Source organism: Bubalus bubalis, chromosome 6 (genome assembly GCF_019923935.1).
Source record: "Bubalus bubalis isolate 160015118507 breed Murrah chromosome 6, NDDB_SH_1, whole genome shotgun sequence".
In the NCBI taxonomy this organism is placed as follows: domain Eukaryota; kingdom Metazoa; phylum Chordata; class Mammalia; order Artiodactyla; family Bovidae; genus Bubalus; species Bubalus bubalis.
Genome location: NC_059162.1, coordinates 68,208,418 through 68,227,858, shown reverse-complemented (window position 1 = coordinate 68,227,858; position 19,441 = coordinate 68,208,418). Strand labels below are relative to the sequence as shown.

Genomic DNA, 19,441 nt, shown 5'->3' with positions numbered 1-19,441 from the left:
CAGGAAGATCCCCTGGAGAAGGAAATGGCAACCCACTCCAGTATTTTGCCTAAGAAATCCCATAGACAGAGGAGAGAGGAGGCTACAGTCCATGGGGTCGCAAAGAGCTGGATATGACTTAGCAACTAAATGACAACAACATATCATGTTGGTATTTTGGTTGGCATGTTGGTATTTTGTAACTTCCCCAGCTCCTATGTCCCTATATAGACAAACATACATATTCTCTCTGCGTTCTGATGTATGGAAACTTCGAGTAGCCTCATTGTGGTTTTGTTTTAGCTGTTGAAACTCAAGGTCATGATCTGGTAGAAGGGACTACTAAAAGAATGCATTCCACATTAAGTCCTGCTGTCCTTGAGTCCAGAATGTGCTTGTAGACCTTTTCTAGTGAAACATCAGGGTGTTTCATATTAGGACTATGGGACTGAGTTTATGTTAAACAAGAATATGGAAATATGAAGGAAGGCAAAGAATGAGGGTCAGACAATGCAATAGCATCGAGGCTGAAGCCGGAGCCGTGAAAGAAGCCTGTCTGCCCACTGCAGACTGTGGTGTAGATCCAGCGCAGAGGAGTGAGTGTCTGGCTTTCACTCCTCATTTGCCCCCCTCATCCTCTCTGTGCTCATTACTTGGTTCCCTCTGATAGAACATGGGAGGCAGACATGGATTGCTAGGTAGCAGGCTTTTACAACTATGATTTCATTCCATTTTGAAGTTTCTCTCAAAATGGCTGATTTATTTTCCTCTCATGGGTGCATTATACATGCGTTGTTTTGTGAGATCAGTGAATTCAGACAGGCCCTCCATGCTTTTGTCCCCCAGCCCTAGCCATGCAGTGCAATGCGGCAGCTAAGAGAAGCAGAGAGCCACGCTGGGCACAAATCCCACCTGGTTTCCTTCAAAACAAGCTACTGGTTTGCAACAAACTACCGGATGGCAATAAAAAAGGTTCTTACCTGTTTACTTAATGGGTGACTGGCCCCTTTGCTTTTATTTAGCCATCTGTTCTGGTCTATGTCCCTTTAAACTTATAAGATCCATCACCTCATTTAAGGTGTTACCTTGACACATTGCAATGTTGTGGACATAATGTTCCCACAGAGGAACAAATTAAAACAGTTTTTCATGATTAGAAGGTTAAATGAGGTAAGGCTGTGGTAGTAAGTGGTGAGATAAGGGGTTCTAAGGAAGCAGAACTCAAGGGACTTTCAGGTGACTGGAAAATTAGGCTGGCTAGACAGGGGGATGGATGGGGCTTTTACAAATCCTGGGAGCTGGGCAAGAGAGAAGACTTCCTTTGGGTGTCTGACTTTGAGGCCTTATTCTCTTGCCCTTTCAGAGACTGTGACCATGGGCCCAGGGAGGATTCAGGGGCCAGTTTTGGGCTTTTTTTCTCCTTTGGGACATTCTGTGAGAAGTAAAAGGAAGCTGACTCTACCAGAAATTGGCAAGCTAAAAACACAACAGCACCAACAACAAGCATTCAGTCTTTCCCAGAAAGTGATTTGGTTTCCCTTAAGTTGGAAGAAGAGTCAAGGGCAAAGCCCTTCCTTCAGGAAGGAATATTTAATTTTGTCTTCACCCTGGAGAGAAGGCAGTGTTGTTCCTAACATCTGTCCTCAGCTCTCTTCTTTCTTCTTACTCTAGACTTGACTTTCTGTCTGACCCCTTGATAACCCATTTGCCCTTGAGAGCTAGGACTTAGAAAGTCAAGCTCTTTGTCCACTTACTCTCTTAAATCATTTCCTGCCCTGACCACCCTGGTTTCTCCTGATATGATTAGTGTTATTGCAGCTACCTGAACTCAACATCTGTGGCATCTCTGAATTTTCTGTCTGCCACTTCTATTCAGTCAGAAGCCAAGGTTTCTGTCTTCCACCTGAATTGAGTTTTTCTCATGTCTTTTCTCACCTTTTTACTCCCCCTGCCACTATTCTCACTTTCATTCCTCATTACTTCTGTCCTAGCCAATTGAAATACTCTCCTAACTAGTTGCTGCCTGTGTTTGGTTTCACTCTGCTCCAAAGTGCCTCAAACACTGGCGTTTGATTGTGACATAACAGTCACATTTCAAAAATTAAATAATTAAACAAAAAATCTCCTTAAGTTTTCCATCATCTAACAAACTCAGTAGAGACTTAGCTTGGTATCTGAGACAGTCTATAAAGTTATCATCTTTATTTTCAGCTTTTTCTTCTTCTCTGTGTCACAGTAAAACAAAATGCTACGTGGCTATGTATAACCTCATGTTTTCTTGCCTCCTTACTCTGTTCCCTCTTCCTAGAAAGCTCTGCTCACACATGTCTAGTGAAAAATGCATGCATTTTATCAAGTTCAAGCACAAATACAGTTCTCCTTTCCCCATGGCAGTCTGATACAGTTGCTCCTACTCTGGTTTGATGACAGACGCATTTAGGGGATGTTCTTATGCTGCTTGATGTGGTTTTTTTCCTACTGTTAGTGTTAGCTTTTTTGAATCTTACTTTTGCGTATCCTATAGCACAAAGTTTCTTGCCTGTAAAGTGCTAGATAAAGATACAGAATAATGATTTATAATGAGACTGGGTCTACCAGAATGTGCAAAATTCATTTATTCATTCACACACATGTTTGTGAGTGCCTACAGTATGTACTGTGTTAAGGACCTAGGATACAGAGCAATATGGCATAGTGCAGCTCTGTTCTCCAGAAACTCAAAATAACATGAAAGAAAAGTCATGTAAGGAATTATACCATGAAAAATGCACAACAGGAGAAGGGCCTTCAAAGTACTGGAGGGGTGGGACTTCTTACCTCTATTAGGGTAGATAGGTTGGGAGTGAGGGGACAATACTGGGGAAGAAAATGAACAGGTAGGAAAGGCTTCCTATAGATGGGAAAGTCTGACTTGGGCTTTGAACGCTGCATAGGAGTCACCGAGGATGATAGGAAGGTAAGGAGAGCTAGGAATGGGATGGAAATATAATCCATACTCGGTTTGTTTTCAGAGGCTCAGCACATTAGGGCAATCTGGGCATCAAATAATTGTTTTCTGTCTCCAAGTGAAATATCCTTTTTCTCAGACTGTTTTTGATTGAAAGTCATTCATTCTTCTTTTTTTTTAATGTTTTGTAGAGAAAGTCTGTGATTGCAGTGAGCTTCATAGCAGCATTCCTTTTCCTGCTGGTGGTGCGCCTTGTAAATGAAGTGAATTTCCCATTGCTACTAAACTGCTTTGGACAACCTGGTGCGAAATGGATACCATTCTCCTATACATACAGGCGGCCCCTTCGAACTCACTATGGATACATAAATGTGAGGACGCAAGAGGTAAGACCTCAGAGGGTCACGTAGGGTTCAAGGGTGTCCATGGTAACAACTTTTCTTTGGGTGTGAGGTGGCTTCCCATCACTGAACTTCCTCTATGGCCCAGTGAGCTTCTTTGGATCCCTGACATTTCCTGGTTTCTGATTCTTAAACACTTTCTGACACGTGTCTAAAGTCTGTTGCCCCTTCTTGCATCAGATCTTCTGATTCACTGGCTTCATGTGGAGTTGAGGAAGCAATTACTTGTTTTCCTGGTGGTTTGTGGCATAACATACGTATCTTTCCATTTAGAAACTCTGATCAGCAGTCGCCAGCTGGAGAAATGGCTGGCTTTATTTCCTGGAGGTCAGCTGGTTGGGGACAGCTCTTTGTAGAACTGCAAAGAAGCATTTATACTCTTTAAAACTCTGTAATCCTTAGACCTGGAGCTAGAAAAGGCCAAGCTGATTTAAAAATTCTCAGTGGCTGCAGAGATAATGGGATTTAAAGAGTTTCCAAATTTAAAGGGGTTAAAATCATTCAAATCCTATAATCACTGAACCTCTGAATCTTTGTAGCCCATTGATGGTACAGAAGAGGATGGAGGTATATTGACAAGTAGAAAGTGCACACTGTGCTAGCATTTTTGCAAGTAAGGATTTGTGTCATGGAGTGAAGTAAAAATAAAAAACTTCACAAAATATATGCAGTGTATAGAACTGATTCATATAATTGTTTTCACTATTTGTTTCCATGGAGTGGGATGAGTATGAGATTAATATTCATCGCTGCCAAGTCCAAGCCTTTGGAATTTGTTGGTGAAAAAGGTACAAATCACGAGTGTGTCTACATCACTGGAAAGAATTTTGGATCAGATCCCACTGAAAGGTCATTTTTGCAAAAATACTAGAGAAGGGAATTACCCACATAATGCAACTCCCATCCCAAGAATTATTCTTAGCGTCAGTGAGGAATGTTGAAAACTGGCTTTGTCCATCCTCTTTTGTAGGCAATATCATGCATGAGTCATTGCTTCTGGTTAAATTGATTCTTTGAAAATTGTTTCTATACATGCATGATTTATAGGCTTTTATTAGGTTTTTATTAGACTTTTATAGTTAAAAAGAAAAAGGCACCATTAATAACATATAAATTCTTAGGAGCCTTGCTTGTGTTTATCCTTTAATTGGCTTTGAATTAATTTTTTTTAAGTGTCTATTGCTTGAATTTGTTGAATGTCCTAATCAATTGATTACTTATATAAAAATGTATCTCTTAGAGAATAGTTTGTTCTACTTTTGTCTTTTGTTACTTTATTTCAGACTGTCATTTAATATTCTATAACTCTACTGGATTATGTTAATCATTTCACAAGTGCCTCTCATGGGTAGAAAATGAAACATGTGACTGAACTGTCTCACAAATTACTCTCATGAGAGAAATCTCACCAAATAGCAAAGAACCTTTCATTTGTTTATATAATAATGGATTGGATTTTGGAGTGTTAAGAGGAAAACTGACCTAGGGCTGCAATTATTTAATTACTCACATTAACTAGCCACTTTTGAAATTCTTTTGGTGTGATTTGTAATACAATGACTTTGCTACAAGATATGGATCATGATTTTGATTCTGTGAAGGTAATTTCTTGAGAGGGAACATGATTACTGGAAAGAGTTTTTAGATTACAGATGTGCACAGGCATGATTTGAGTACTAGTTCTCTCACTTAGAAAAACAAGATCAACTAGCAAGTTATGGAAATGGTAACCCACTCCAGTACTCTTGCCTGGAAAATCCCATGGGTAGAAGAGCCTGGCGGGCTACAGTCCATGGGGTTGAAAGAGTCGGACATGACTTAGTGACTAAACCACCACAACAAGTTATTATGACGATTAAATAGGACAAAGTACATGAAGTGCCCACTTCTAACCTGATGGTCAATGAATGAGTTTCTTTTGCTTGCTTTGTACTTATCAGTTATGTCACGAAATGCCTAGTATGAACAACACCAAAATACAAAAGTTTAGAATATGAAATTTAAAATTTTAAGAAATCTGGATTCAGGGAAGTAAATAAATGAAGGAGTTCCTAGTCTCATTAGAAATCAAAGTTTTGCAAATTTAAAACCACAGTGAGAAGGAAGAAAAAAGCACAAGGAGGTGAATGCTCACTAAAAATCAGATTGACAAAAAGATCAAGAATTTGACAATACCAAGTGTTGGTGATGATGATGTGGAACAATAGGAACTCATATATTAGTAGAGGGAATAATTACTTTGGGAAAAACAGCTTCCCATTTTCTAGTAAAGGTGAAGATATGCATATTCTACATCCCAGCATTTCTAATCATCCATGTATTCACTTGAGACAGGAATGAACGCATGTAGTGGGAGGCATAGATATCATGTATAACAGCATTATTCTAGTACCTGGACATGTCTCTTAGTAGGAAAATGGTTAAATGTGTGGGATTCCATCCAGTGGAATCCCACACATCAATGGAAATGAGGAAATTGCAGCTATGTGTGACAACATGTGGGCTGCCCAGGTGGCGCTAGTGGTTAAGAACCCACGTGCCACCACGGGAGACCTAAGAGATGAAGGTTTGATCCCTGGGTCGGGAAGGTTCCCTGGAGGAGGTCATGAGAATCCACTCCAGTATCCTTTCCTAGAGAATCCCATGGACAGAGGAGCCTGGCCGGCTACAGTTCATAAGGTCACAAAGAGTCGGACACAACTGAAGTGACTTAGCATGGACGCACAAGACAACATGTATGGATTTAGAAAAGCATAATTTTGAGCAAAAGATGCAAAAATAAAAGAACACAAAGAGTGTGATTCAATTTATAGGTCACAGGAAGACTTAAAGGGAGATGTTTCAGAATGCTGAAACATTAGTGCAAGTAATGAGCAGAAATTTTGCGTGGAAGCTGAAAAACAATATATAACACCCCAAAAGAATGACAAATTTTCCTCTGAACTCTGGTAGTTGTAAGGCTAAATTGGGAGGAAAACAAAATGTGGTGGCTCTTTACCTCCATCCTCGTTATTTCATCTTTCTCAAAATTCTTCTCTTCCCACTGCATGTCTGCATTCTCTTGCTCCCGAATGCTCTGTGCATGGGTCCTCACCAAATAATGGCTTTAAGTCCTCACCAAATAATGGCCTTAAATAAAGGCCTTCCCAGAGATAGTTACATTAGACTATTAGACTCAGAAGGAAAATTCTTCAAGAGTCTAAGTAATACAGCAAAATTGATAAGTGGTAGATTTGATGTTCTGGGGCAAATAGCTATATTAGTGGACCTTGAATTTTGTTTCAAGGGTAACTACACACTCCTGTGTTCCTATTCACTCTGTTCTAATCTGGAAAAAGAGTCAATGGCTATGGCTGAGCTGAGTTAAGTGGTCACCAAGATGATCTATTTATTTTAAGATCTTGGTCCTTGAGGTTTTCTCAGGAGTTTCTCAGAAGAAAGAACATGCTTTCTAGACACCACCAGATGTCCAAGAATTTTTTTGAACATGTAGACTTGCCAGCAATGATTTCCAGACTCAGAGCAGCTGCAAACATCACATTGTCAATAATGGTTTTATTGCCCAGTGTTTCAGTTGAAGGCTTCCCTGGTGGGTCAGAGGTTAAAGCATCTGCCTGCAATGTGGGAGACCTGGGTTCAATCCCTGGGTCGGGAAGATCCCCTGGAGAAGGAAATGGCAACCCACTCCAGTATTCTTGCCTGGAGAATTGCTGCCACTAGACTAAGATTTTAAGAGCACAAATGTTTACAAGAAAGGATGTCTCTCCACTACTGTCTAAATAAAGATGCGGGATGGGAGTGGCAGAATTAGGTTGAAGATTTTATGGACACCAGAGAGCTGTGTTGCTTGGGAGCAGGATGTGATTCTTTTATTATCTTTAAAAGTGAGCTGAATTCTGGTCCTATAGGCTTGGCACAAGTAGAAGAATAAGCTGTCTCATGAATCTGTGACAATCTGTCATGAAGAACTCTCATATAGTAAATTATATCCAGTTGAAGCTTGGCTTTATTTGATCAACTCACATAGTTTTTGAACGATCTATTCCCCAAGGAAGTACAAGAAGTAAAAGTACAAAGAACACAAGAGAGATAAATAGGTGCACTTGCTTATATTTTATATGTTGTTCAGTTGATAAGTTTTGTCTGACTCTTTGTGACCCCCATGGACTGCAGCATGCCAGCCTTCCCTGTCCTTCACTATCTCCCAGAGTTTGCTCAAACTCCATTGAGTCACTGATGTTATCCAACCATCACATTTCATATGGTTGGAGTATTTTCTTTTCCTGGTCTAGCTCCATAAAAAGGAATATGTAGTGAAAATTATGAGGTCCAGTCTAGAGGAGATAAATTGAAAGAATTAAAATACCCATCCCACCATAATAATGACAGTCTAAATATTGGCTCCCATCTTTTGCCCTGTCCCCCTTCCCTTTCTTAATATAGGCTAAAGTTCTTATATTTGGGGAATGAGAAATCTTGAGAAGCAGGGTAACAAAATGAGTGTCAACTAACCTGGTGAGTGATGAAATTCAGGAAGTCCCTGCTGACCAGAGAACCCAGAATTCCTCATCAATACTTGTTTGAGCTGACAACCAGCAAGAGGCAAGTGCCATCCTGAAGCTGAGACCAGGAAAGATTTAGATTTTCAATAGGTCCATAGCTACCCTGTGTCCCACCCCCACTTTAACCCCTGACTCCCAAGCTGCTCATACTTGCCCTCTCATGTCACTACTGATGAATAATGCAACCTTCTATTTTAATAGGACTGAATTTGAGAAACTCCACCTATAGCTTTATGGCAGTTCCTGAATTATAATTTGACCTTGGACATAGCAAAAAGCATAAACACACATATGTGTTTCAAAAAGATACATCTATGCTTGTCAGTATCATGGGAATTCTCCTTTCTCCTTAATGCAGATTTTAATGATTATTTTGTGGCAGAATAAAAGGTATAAAAGACTAAGGGACTACAGGGCTTGGTTACAGGTAATCATTGTTTCTCCCTGTTGAGATCATGGCAGATCTAGAGGAAAGAGAGGGAAATGAACTCTAGGCTAGATTCTGTTTGTGATCTCCAGACCATGGAATCTGTTGTCTTTTTGGGTGGTGACCTGATGTGAAGACATTGCTCAGAGCAAGCAACCTACAACATATTTGCATTAACTGCTAAATAAGAGAGTCAAGCTCTGAGGATCAATAGGATGCCACAGCCAGATCTTCCTGGTAATGGGGAGGAGGGTGACAGGTGTCTCCTCAGATCTGATAAGAGAGTCCTAACACACTAGAACTGAAGAAGATTTCAGGTGTTTGGGGAAGAATGCCCATTCAGTTGGTGCTAAAGATTCATTAAGTGAAGAGGCACAGGATTTCTCAAACATAGCAATCAAGTTGTAGGGCTGTATATTGATTTAACAATTTAATGAGGCCGAAATATGTCTCTTTAAAAAATGAGGACATTTTAAAACCTCAAGTAGACTAAATAAGAATACATAGGATCAGTTGCTATGACAGGCCGTAGTAGCCTAATTAAAGATGTGCATACCATATTGATGTTGTAATAGAATTTCCCAAATTGTGGTTATAGCGACAATTAAGAAACAGAGCTGACTTTCTTGGCAATAAAAGCACACACTCTGCACATTCAAATAAATGTACACATGTAACTAAAGCTGACACGAATAGGCTTTCTGTTTTTGGGAATATGAGCTTTGGATTTTACATAAGTATACTGAAAGCAATTATATGCAAATATATGTTCCAGAAGTTTAAAACTCATCAATTTAATTGTTAATTAAAATCTGAACATTGCATTTGTATAACCGTAAAGTAAAATAACTTTCAACTATTAGATTGTTATAGAAAAGGAAACAACTAAATTAACATACAGCAAAGATGACTTCTTTGGCATGTGCATATTGAATTTGTCGTTTGGAAGATAATTTATCTTTTTCCTAAGTATGAGGACATATATTTATTGAGTGGAAAAAAGATTATGTTTCCTAGTCTGGTTGTGAAATAGCAGCTCCCAAACAGTGGCTGATCTCAAGGCAATCTCAAGGGCACCACTGCCAAAGAAGAGGGACAGACCTTGCTGTGGGTTATAATTCTAGGAGGCTTTGTTGGGGAGGTGAGACACATGCATAGGATAAGGATTTGGATGGGATAGAGAGAGAAGAGAAAGCAGAGTTGGGGAAAAGAGCTAAAGCAGAAGGTCTGAAGGTGAACTGTCCATGTTCCTTCAGCTCCCACCACTCCCAGTAGGTCAAGAGCTCTACACAGAAGCCACAGTGAACTCATGTTTGCACTAGGAATCCCCTCCACCTCACACTCTGTGCATTCCTTTCTTCCTTCCCTCTGGTTCCCTTACCCTTAGTTCTTACCTTCCAGCTCCCCATATTGTTTGGTTGGTTATACAGTCTTGGAGTATTCATATCTTGGTCCTGATGCCACAAAAACTACATATAAGGTCACTTTTAATAATGCTTCATTCTGTGTACCCCTGATTTGGATATGGCACCCCATGCCCCCTGAGGTACTACTATAGGTCTGCATGATTCTCTGACTTTCCAAAAAAGGAAATCAGACACATGTAGGGGCAATAAGTAGGCCAATCTGCCTGGAATGCATTTTACTGTTGGGGATAGAAGATAGCGGATACATTCACTGGGTAATTATGATCTGGGGATGTAAATGGGATCCCCGGAAAAGGAAAAAATACACTCTTACTTGCAAAACAGTAATACATGTGTACAATTTATGCATTCATCTATATTCATGAAGTAGTATATACAGATATACAAAAAATACATATATATTCACATATACAAGGACAGGATAAGTCACATGACTTTCTTAAAGACAAACATACATAGACTATATGCTGCTAAGTCGCTTCAGTCGTGTCTGACTCTGTGCCGACCCCATAGACGGCAGCCCACCAGGCTCCCCCGTCCCTGGGATTCTCCAGGCAAGAACACTGGAGTGGGTTGCCATTGCCTTTTCCAATGCATGAAAGTGAAAAGTGAAAGTGAAATCGCTCAGTCGTGTCCAACTCTGTGCGACCCCATAGACGGCAGCCCACCAGGCTCCTCTGTCCCTGGGATTCTCCAGGCAAGAACACTGGAGTGGGTTGCCATAGACTATATACATATAACTATATTACATAATAAAATGGTTAATATATAATTCCCTGATTAAGTGTATGCAGTGCCTTTTATGTTTGCCACTGTCCCTTCATTACAGAAACAGTCCCTTTGCTTCTGACTACAGTGGTGAGCAGAAAATTCAGACCAGTGTTTGACCAATGATGTGATGGTTTAAGGGGTGGACACATGGTCCCAGATGAGCCATTCTTAACCCTTCCAAAAGCTTATTGTTCTTCTGTGTAATATTGTGAGAAAGACACTCTTTTTCTTTTAGGAAAAGAGATGTTGAGATAAGATTCTCTGGCTGTCAGTGGCTGTGTTCCTTGGAGTGAATGAGACCAAGACATTGAGAGAAGCAGAGCTCAAGCAAGGGCCTGGACAGTACTCTAGTGCTGAGACCAGCCGTTCTTGAAGCCAGCCTGCCCTCCTCTGTGGTTTGAGTGTGAAGCCAGTAAATTCCTGCCTTTCTTGTCTGAAGGTTTGGGTTATATTTTGGTCATCCACAACCAAAAGAGTCTAGCTGGTAAATACATTATATGTGATGGTTGTTTTACAGCAACAGAAACCAAACATTGTGAAATTCATCTTTCAAGAAGGGATTGCCTGGAGGATGTGAGGACCTATCCTTGCAAGCCCATACTCCAAACTTGCTGGGAGGCTGAGCATAAGAAGAAATATCTGTCAGTCCGTCAGTTGGTTCAGGTGTCCACAGAGACGCACACTGTATGTCTCCCTGATCAGGGACATGTGTTTAGGAAATTAGCTTGTGCTTTTGAGGGAGAAGTGTGAAGCTCACAATTTCCCCAGATTGTAAAGCCAAAAAATGGCCCAATAAGGCTCATTATTTACTGAATTTCTAGTCTTACTCAACTGATTAATCATGTATTTTTATTATAATTATTCAGATGAAATCTTCCTTATTGCTAAGAGACATCATCAATCTAAACATTGATTTTCACTTTACAAATCACATCTGTTATTGAGGAAAGATCCAGTGTTATCATAGTTTTCAATGTAGTCATTGATTCCCCCGGAAGACAAAAGGGAATTTTATTCATTATTCTACCTTAGATAGAAAAATGCCATTTGCCAATTGTCATGTTAACAGTCTTGTAAAAGGCTTATCAGGAATTCAAATATCAAATTGCCTCATTCGTGACAAGCAAAGAAAAACAAAGCAGAGTAGCCACAAAGACCACCCTGAATTTAAAGTTGAAAAAGATCATAGAACTGGGGCTCCAATGGTAAGAGCTTTTGTTCATCTTTTCTCAAGTTCCAGCTAATAGCCTGACAGAGTGGCCAGCACAAAACTATTCATCAAGTGGAAGTTTAGTCACCAAATATTGAGTACGTCCTTGTTCAGTTCCAGACAATGTGCTAAGGATCAACGATAAACTCTATTTAAAAAAGAAATTAAGACTGGGATTCATTAAGGAAGAAACTGGAGGAGGGCATGGCAACCCACTCCAGTATTCTTGCCTGGAGCATCCCATGGACAAAGGAGCCTGGTGGGCTGTGGTCCCTAGGGTTGCAAAGAGTCAGACACAACTGAATGACTTAGCATGCATGCACACACAGGAAGAGAACCAAATAGGTTTGATACGATCATAAGTATCTTGGAACAACACTACCTAGACAGCACTGACATTTCACCATAACAAATTTATTCTGTTGCTGTTAAGAATAGATAGCATTCGAGTCATTTCAACTAAGCGATTGTATTCAATGTCTGGAAGATAATTTGTCACTAAGTAGATGGCATCAAATTGTGATTTCTCATTTTCCAGAGTAGGCTTACAAAGACTTATTTACAAAAGAAAAATATTCATTAAAGAATTTTTATTTCAAAAGTAACTATATAATGCCTATATCAAATATTATTCCACAAGGCTTGGGAAGTGGTATACCTGGTTAATGAAAAATCTGGCTAATAGAATATTTTAAGTATTTAATAAATAGATTGTTTATTTAAAAGAAAAATGAAATTAAGGGTTCTGGTCTGGCAATATGGTAGGGTAAGAAAACCTGACAACTCTGCTATAACCCAAGGATGTGTTAGATAAAATAGAAATTATTATTTAATGCTTAGCTGGCTTTGCTAGAAAGAAGGGAAATCGTCTGGCACCAGAAACTGAGAAGTAATGGAAAGAGAGATATAAGTAGGAAAACTGATGGTGTTGTTTCCTGGGAGTTTATCAGCATCATTGACTGAGGGGATGGGTAATATCCACCCTACAGGTTGGAGGGCAGGGCCTGGGTCCAGCAAAGGCAAAGAGTGAGAATCCCTTCCTCCCTTCCAACCTAAAGCTGGGCCCTTAACAAGCTTTCCCGAAGTGAAAGGGTGGGCTAGGAAGGAAATCATGAAAACTGGCGCAGGTAACAGATAAGGAAGCTTATTTATATCTTTGGCCTTTAGATAACAAAAAAATTATTCCTGGAAATGCAAAATGCCAGTCCTGAATGCTAGTGGGTCTTTTAATTTTACAAGTTGGTCCCTAGATGGTAATAAACTGAGGCTGAAGGAACTGGGACTCCTGTAGAGTCCAGCCACAAGGGATTTTTAGAATCTACTTTAAAAAATTATAAAACACAAGGAATTGGTCTATGTATTGTTATGATTCACTTACTTTGCTTTAGAAAATATGACTGCTTGACTACAATGTGTTTCCCTGTGCCCAGTCGTGGTGTTTCATAATATATTGCACATTTGCCCTATCATCCTCCTCAACTGAGGAATTCTGAATTCCAAAATATATCTAGTCAAAAGGGTTTGGGGTAAGGAATCGTGGGCCTGAGTACTTAAACACTTCATATACCATTATCTTGTAGTCCTTACAAACTACACACTATTTCATTGATTTAACTCATTGTCCAAGGCCCAAAATTGGTGATACTATGCCTGTGACTTTGGCTATCCTGTGAGGGCAAAGGAAGAGAAGAAGATTTCTTTTGTCAGCAAATTCCATTAAATTGTTTCATGGAGGCTTCCTCCATTCAAGTCAGAAAGCTCATTGGATCACACTTGCTGAAGCCACTACATGCTGGGCACTATGCTAGGCTCTGGAATTGTAGAGAAGAAAACACTTAGTCTAAAAAAAATACAGACTAATTTTTGTTAATGTGAAATGGTAATAAGCCAGATAGAGTAGTATATGTAGAGGATTATTTTAACTCTAAATGTAGACATAGAAAGATGGTTTGAAGATAGTGCCTCAAAATATTAACGTTAGTGGTCTATGGAATCTGCCTGCTAATGCAGGAGACCCAAGAGACACGGTTCGATCACTGGATGGGGAAGATCCCCTGGAGAAGGAAATGGCAATCCACCCCAGTATTCCTGCCTGGGAAATTCGAGGGACAGAGGATCCTGGTGGGCTTTAGTTCATGGGGTCACAAAGAGTCAGACACAACTGAGCAGCTGAGAACTGCAGCACTGTCTGAAGTGGTACATTTTAGGTGACCTTTTGCTTAAACGCGTTTTCTAGTTTTTATACAATAAGCATGTGTTATACTTACTAGAACAAATTACTAGAATTAAGCAGTTTATTTTTTAAGCAGTATCTTTCCATGAAACACTCTGTGTCTATTAAAAAAAAAAGAATTTAAATGTCTAGATAAATATATTACTTAGAGCACTTTTAGAAGTGAATATTCTTTTACTCCTTTGTGGGTAGCTTATAGTGACACCCTTCCAAAGAGTACAACATGGAAAGGGAGAAAAAAGTAATTTTAAAGTGGAGAAATCTGACAAACACTACCTCAGCCAGGTGATCAAGGTTAATATCAATAGTGATAAATCATGTTGGTAGCATGTTCCCTTAGGAGGATATGATGAAAATGGCACTTTGCCTCTGTGGTCTTCTATCTCCAAACCTGTAACCCCTATCTAATGAGAAAAATCTAGGGGGACAAAAAAATAAGGAAAATCTGAGAAACTACCAAAGCCAAGAGGATTCTAAGAAGATATGTCTGCTAACTGTAATGTGGTATCCTGGATGGGATCTTGGAACAGAAAAAGTGCATTAAGTCAAAACTAAGGAAATATCAGTCAAGTATGGACTTTAGTTAATAGTAATTTACCAATATTGTTTCATTCACTACATCAAATGTATCATACCAAAATGTCATTTTGATAATAGGGGAACCTGAATGTGGGGTGTATGGGAATTCTGCCTTGCCCTCTCACTTTCTATAAATCTAAAACCGTTCTAAGATAATTATTTTAAAAAGTGGATTTAGGTTTTTGACGTGTGTGTCTGGAAGGTCAGAATTGTCATTAACTGAGATGGAGGAAGCCCACAGTGAAAATAGTTTAAAATGTATACTAGTCCAGCTCCATAGAGAAGGGATGCATAAGACAAATGCATTGCAAATGCATCATTGTTTTAATTTTGCATACTGAACACAACATACTTTCAGAGAAAAATTAGTATTATATTAATATAAATAATTCCTGCCTTCTCCTCAAAAAGTTTATGAAATAAGTTCTTCAAGGATTCCCCCAAGAGTACATGTAGAGGTCAGTGTGAGCTTTTAAATTCCTTCTAGCTGTACTCATACACTTGAGCAGTTTCTTTTATTATACTGCAAACCACTTTTTGGCAATGTAAATTATTTGTGGAATTCCTGGGAAGAAAAGGTACAAAGTAAACAACTTTTTGGTGGATCCATATGGTATTATATTTTGCCAATAATTCTTTCTAATAAAGTTTAATAATATTTGCTAGATTGAGAACACTTAGCTATCATTCACTTACTTTCCCAAAGCTCACGGGACCATGTTTTCAGCATGTCCCCAAAGGATGGTAACAGTAACATAACAACAGTAATAATACAGATGTTACAGGTGATAATAAACCAACACACATGGTACTTACTAGGTAACAGACATTGTTCTAAATGCTTTACATATACTAATTTATTTAAGCCTCATCAGTTCAGTTCACTTGCTCAGTCGTGCCCGACTCTTTGCGACCCTATGAATTGCAGCACGCCAGGCCTCCCTGTCCATCACCAACTCCCGGAGTTCACCCAAACTCATGTGCAATGAGTAGGTGATGCCATCCAGCCATCTCATCCTCTGTCGTCCCCTTCTCCTCCTGCCCCCAATCCCTCCCAGCAACAGGGTCTTTTCCAATGAGTCAACTCTTTGCATGAGGTGGCCAAAGTATTGGAGTTTCAGCCTTGGCATCAGTTTTTCCAATTAAAACCTAGGACTGGTCGCCTTCAGAATGGACTGGTTGGATTTCCTTGAAGTCCAAGGGACTCTCAAGAGTCTTCTCCAGCACCACAGTTCAAAAGCATCAATTCTTCGCTGCTCAGCTTTCTTCACAGTCCAAATCTCACATCCATACATGACCACTGGAAAAACCATAGCTTTGACTAGACGGACCTTTGTTGGCAAAGTAATGTCTCTGCTTTTGAATATGCTATCTAGGTTGGTCATAACTTTCCTTCCAAGGAGTAAGTAACTTTTAATTTCATGGCTACAATCATCATCTGCAGTGATTTTGGAGCCTAAAAAAAAAGCCCATAAAGTCAGCCACTGTTTCCCCATCTATTTCTCATGAAGTGATTGGACCAGATGCCATGATCTTAGTTTTCTGAATGTTGAGCTTTAAGCTAGCTTTTTCACTCTCCTCTTTCACTTTCATCAAGAGGCTTTTTAGTTCCTCTTCACTTTCTGCCATAAGGGTGGTATCATCTGCATATCTGAGGTTATTGATATTTCTCCCAGCAATCTTGATTCCAGCTTGTGCTTCTTCCAGCCCAGCGTTTCTCATGATGTACTCTGCATATAGGTTAAATAAGCAGGGTGACAATATACAGCCTTGACATACTCCTTTTCCTATTTGGAACCAGTCTGTTGTTCCATGTCCAGTTCTAACTGTTGCCTCCTGACCTGTATATAGGTTTCTCAAGAGGCAGGTCAGGTGTCCTGGTATTCTCATCTCTTTGAGAATTTTCCACAGTTTATTGTTATGCACATGGTCAAAGGCTTTGGCATAGTCAATAAGGCAGAAATAGATGTTTTTCTGGAACTCTCTTGCTTTTTCGATGATCCAGCAGATGTTGGCAGTTTGATCTCTGGTTTCTCTGCCTTTTCTAAAACTAGCTTGAACATCTGGAAGTTCATAATTCACGTATTGCAGAAGCCTGGCTTGGAGAATTTTGAGCATTACTTTACTAGCATGTGAGATGAGTGCAATTGTGCAGTAGTTTGAGCATTCTTTGGCATTGCCTTTCTTTGGGATTGGAATGAAAACTGACCTTTTCCAGTCCTGTGGCCACTGCTGAGTTTTCCAAATTTGCCAGCATATTGAGTGCAGCACTTTCACAGCATCATCTTTCAGGATTTTAAATAGCTCAACTGGAATTCCATCTGTAACATTTGTGCACAGTATTTCCATGGGGATGGTGTTTCTTTACCATCTCCATGGAAAAGAAATGCAAAAAAGCAAAATGGCTGTCTGAGGAGGCCTTACAAATAGCTGTGAAAAGAAGAGAAGTGAAAAGCAAAGGAGGAAAGGAAAGATATTCCCATTTGAATTCAGAATTCCAAAGAATAGCGAGGAGAGAGAAGAAAGCCTTCTTCAGCGATCAATGCGAAGAAATAGAGGAAAACAACAGAATGGGAAAGACTAGAGATCTCTTCAAGAAAATTAGAGATACCAAGGGAACATTTCATGCCAAGATGGGCTCGATAAAGGACAGAAGTGGTATGGACCTAACAGAAGCAGAAGATATTAAGAAGAGGTGGCAAGAATACACAGAAGAACTGTACAGAAAAGATTTTCACGACCAAGATAATCATGATGGTGTGATCACTCACCTAGAGTCAGACATCCTGAAATGTGAAGTCAAGTGGGTCTTAGAAAGCATCGCTATGAACAAAGCTAGTGGAGGTGATGGAATTACAGTTGAGAATAAAGAGAGGGATTATTTTTTCCCTCAAAAATTGCCTTTTCCCCATTCCTTATATATGCCAGAGATAGGCAAATGCTCACAGAAGCATTTTGATAATTTCAAAATATCCTATATAGGTTATCTCGACTGTAGTTTTAGTACATAGAAATACTGTGCACTAATGTGATATTTTTCTGGGTCTTTATTATTTCTCCCCAAAACAGTTGAGACAAATGTATTTTTATTGAAATATGCTGTTTTGCAATAATTCTCTATATATTCTTTATCTTTATGTACACATATTTATGAAATTGTAATTGTGGTGTATGTGAAAGTTTGCATATTTCTTTTTACAATACTAAACTACTTATCATTATACTATTCTACAATCTTCTCTATCCCTTTGTTTTGGGAAGCTTATATCATATTTATTTATTTTTATCATTTGATCTTCATGAACTGTGAAATGATTACCTATGTAGGTTCAGTTAATATCCATCTTCTCATATAGATACAATAAAAAAAGAAAAAGAAGAGGAAAAGGATCATACTAATTTTAAACACTTTTCTGAAAAGTGTCTGTTTTGCCCATAATTTTTTTTCCATTTTTTAATTGAAGTATAGTCAATTTACAATACTCTGTTAGTTCCAGGCATACAGCAAAGTGATTCAGTTTTATATGTTTTCCATTACAGATTATTACAAAATATTTAATATTGTTTGCTGTGTTATTCCTCATTATTTCTGTGTTTTATGTATAGTAGTTTGAATCTGTTAGTCTCATAATCCTAGTTATACCCTCTCCTCCACTTTGGTTACCATGTTTGTTTTCTGTGTCTGTATGTCTCTTTCTGTTTTGTATATAGATTCATTTGTATTATTTTTAGATTCCTCATATAAGTGATATCATATAATATTTGTCTTTCCTTATCTGACTTACTTCACTTAGTGTTCTCTAGGTCCATCCATGTTGCTGCAAATAGCAGTATTTCATTATTTTTTATGGCTAATAGTCCATTGTGTGTCCATAGCCATACACAGAATACTCCATTGTGTGTATGGCTAAGTAATAGTCTATTTTTTAATGGCTAATTAATAGTCCACACATATATGTATATATGGGCTTCTCAAATGGCTCAGCAGGTAAAGAACCCACCTGCATTGCCAGAGATGCAGGATATGTAGGTCCAGTCCCTGGGTTGGGAAGATCCTGTGGAGCAGGGCATGGCAGCTCACTCCAGTATTCTTGCTGGGAAAATCCTATGGACAGAGAAGCCTGGGGACTACAATCCATAGGGTTGCAAAGAGTTGGACATGACTAAAGCAACTGAGCATGCATCTGTATAAATTCACCTCTACATCATTTTGTTGAACAAAATAGAAACTCTTGGTTGTATCACACAACTATATGCATAACAGTACTTGTAACAAATCACCCCCAAACTCAGTGGCTTAAACAATAATCATTTATTCTTGCTCACTCTTCTATGGGTCAGTAGGGATCCACTGGGCTTAGCCTCAAGTCTGCAAGTTGGGTTCAGGTCTGCTTTCTGCATCACTCTTCACTGATGAACTCTAAGCCAACTGGAGTATATTCTCATGAGGAAGGCAAAAGCGCAAGAGATTAAGCCCAACTTTGGAGGCACATTGACAGCTTCAGCTGACTTCACATCTGCTGACATCTCATTGACCAAAAGTAAGTCACAGAGCCAAGCCCAAAATGAAGAGGCAAGAAAGTACACTTCACCCACCATGAGGCCAAGGCAAGTTACATGGCCAAAGCCAACATCAGTGGAATGGAAATTGTACTCCTATGGAGGAGAGAGTAGAGAGAAAGAATATTTGCTCCAAATAACTTTATCAACCCACGCTAGTGAAATGTTGATTATAATTGCATTATATGTTAACTTAATAAAAACAGACATTTTAATAACAGTTGCTCTATTAAGAATATATTATCTATACAAGTAATTTGTAAGTAATTTTCTGAAAAAAGAACATGTATGTACCTTTTAATCAAAGTTCTTATGGAATCTAATAGAAGTCCAATAAGTGTTTGC

At 39.1% G+C, this 19,441-nt stretch overlaps 1 protein-coding gene across 1 annotated transcript in view; it reads left to right on the top strand.

The window, feature by feature from the left end:
• ST6GALNAC3 (ST6 N-acetylgalactosaminide alpha-2,6-sialyltransferase 3) overlaps positions 1–19,441 on the top strand; it is a 610,381-nt gene that overhangs the window by 241,169 nt on the left and 349,771 nt on the right. The window contains exon 2 of the mRNA XM_025288426.3: positions 3,118–3,312. Within this exon, the coding sequence (XP_025144211.1) occupies positions 3,118–3,312 (195 nt within the window). The remainder of the gene's footprint in view (positions 1–3,117; positions 3,313–19,441) is intronic.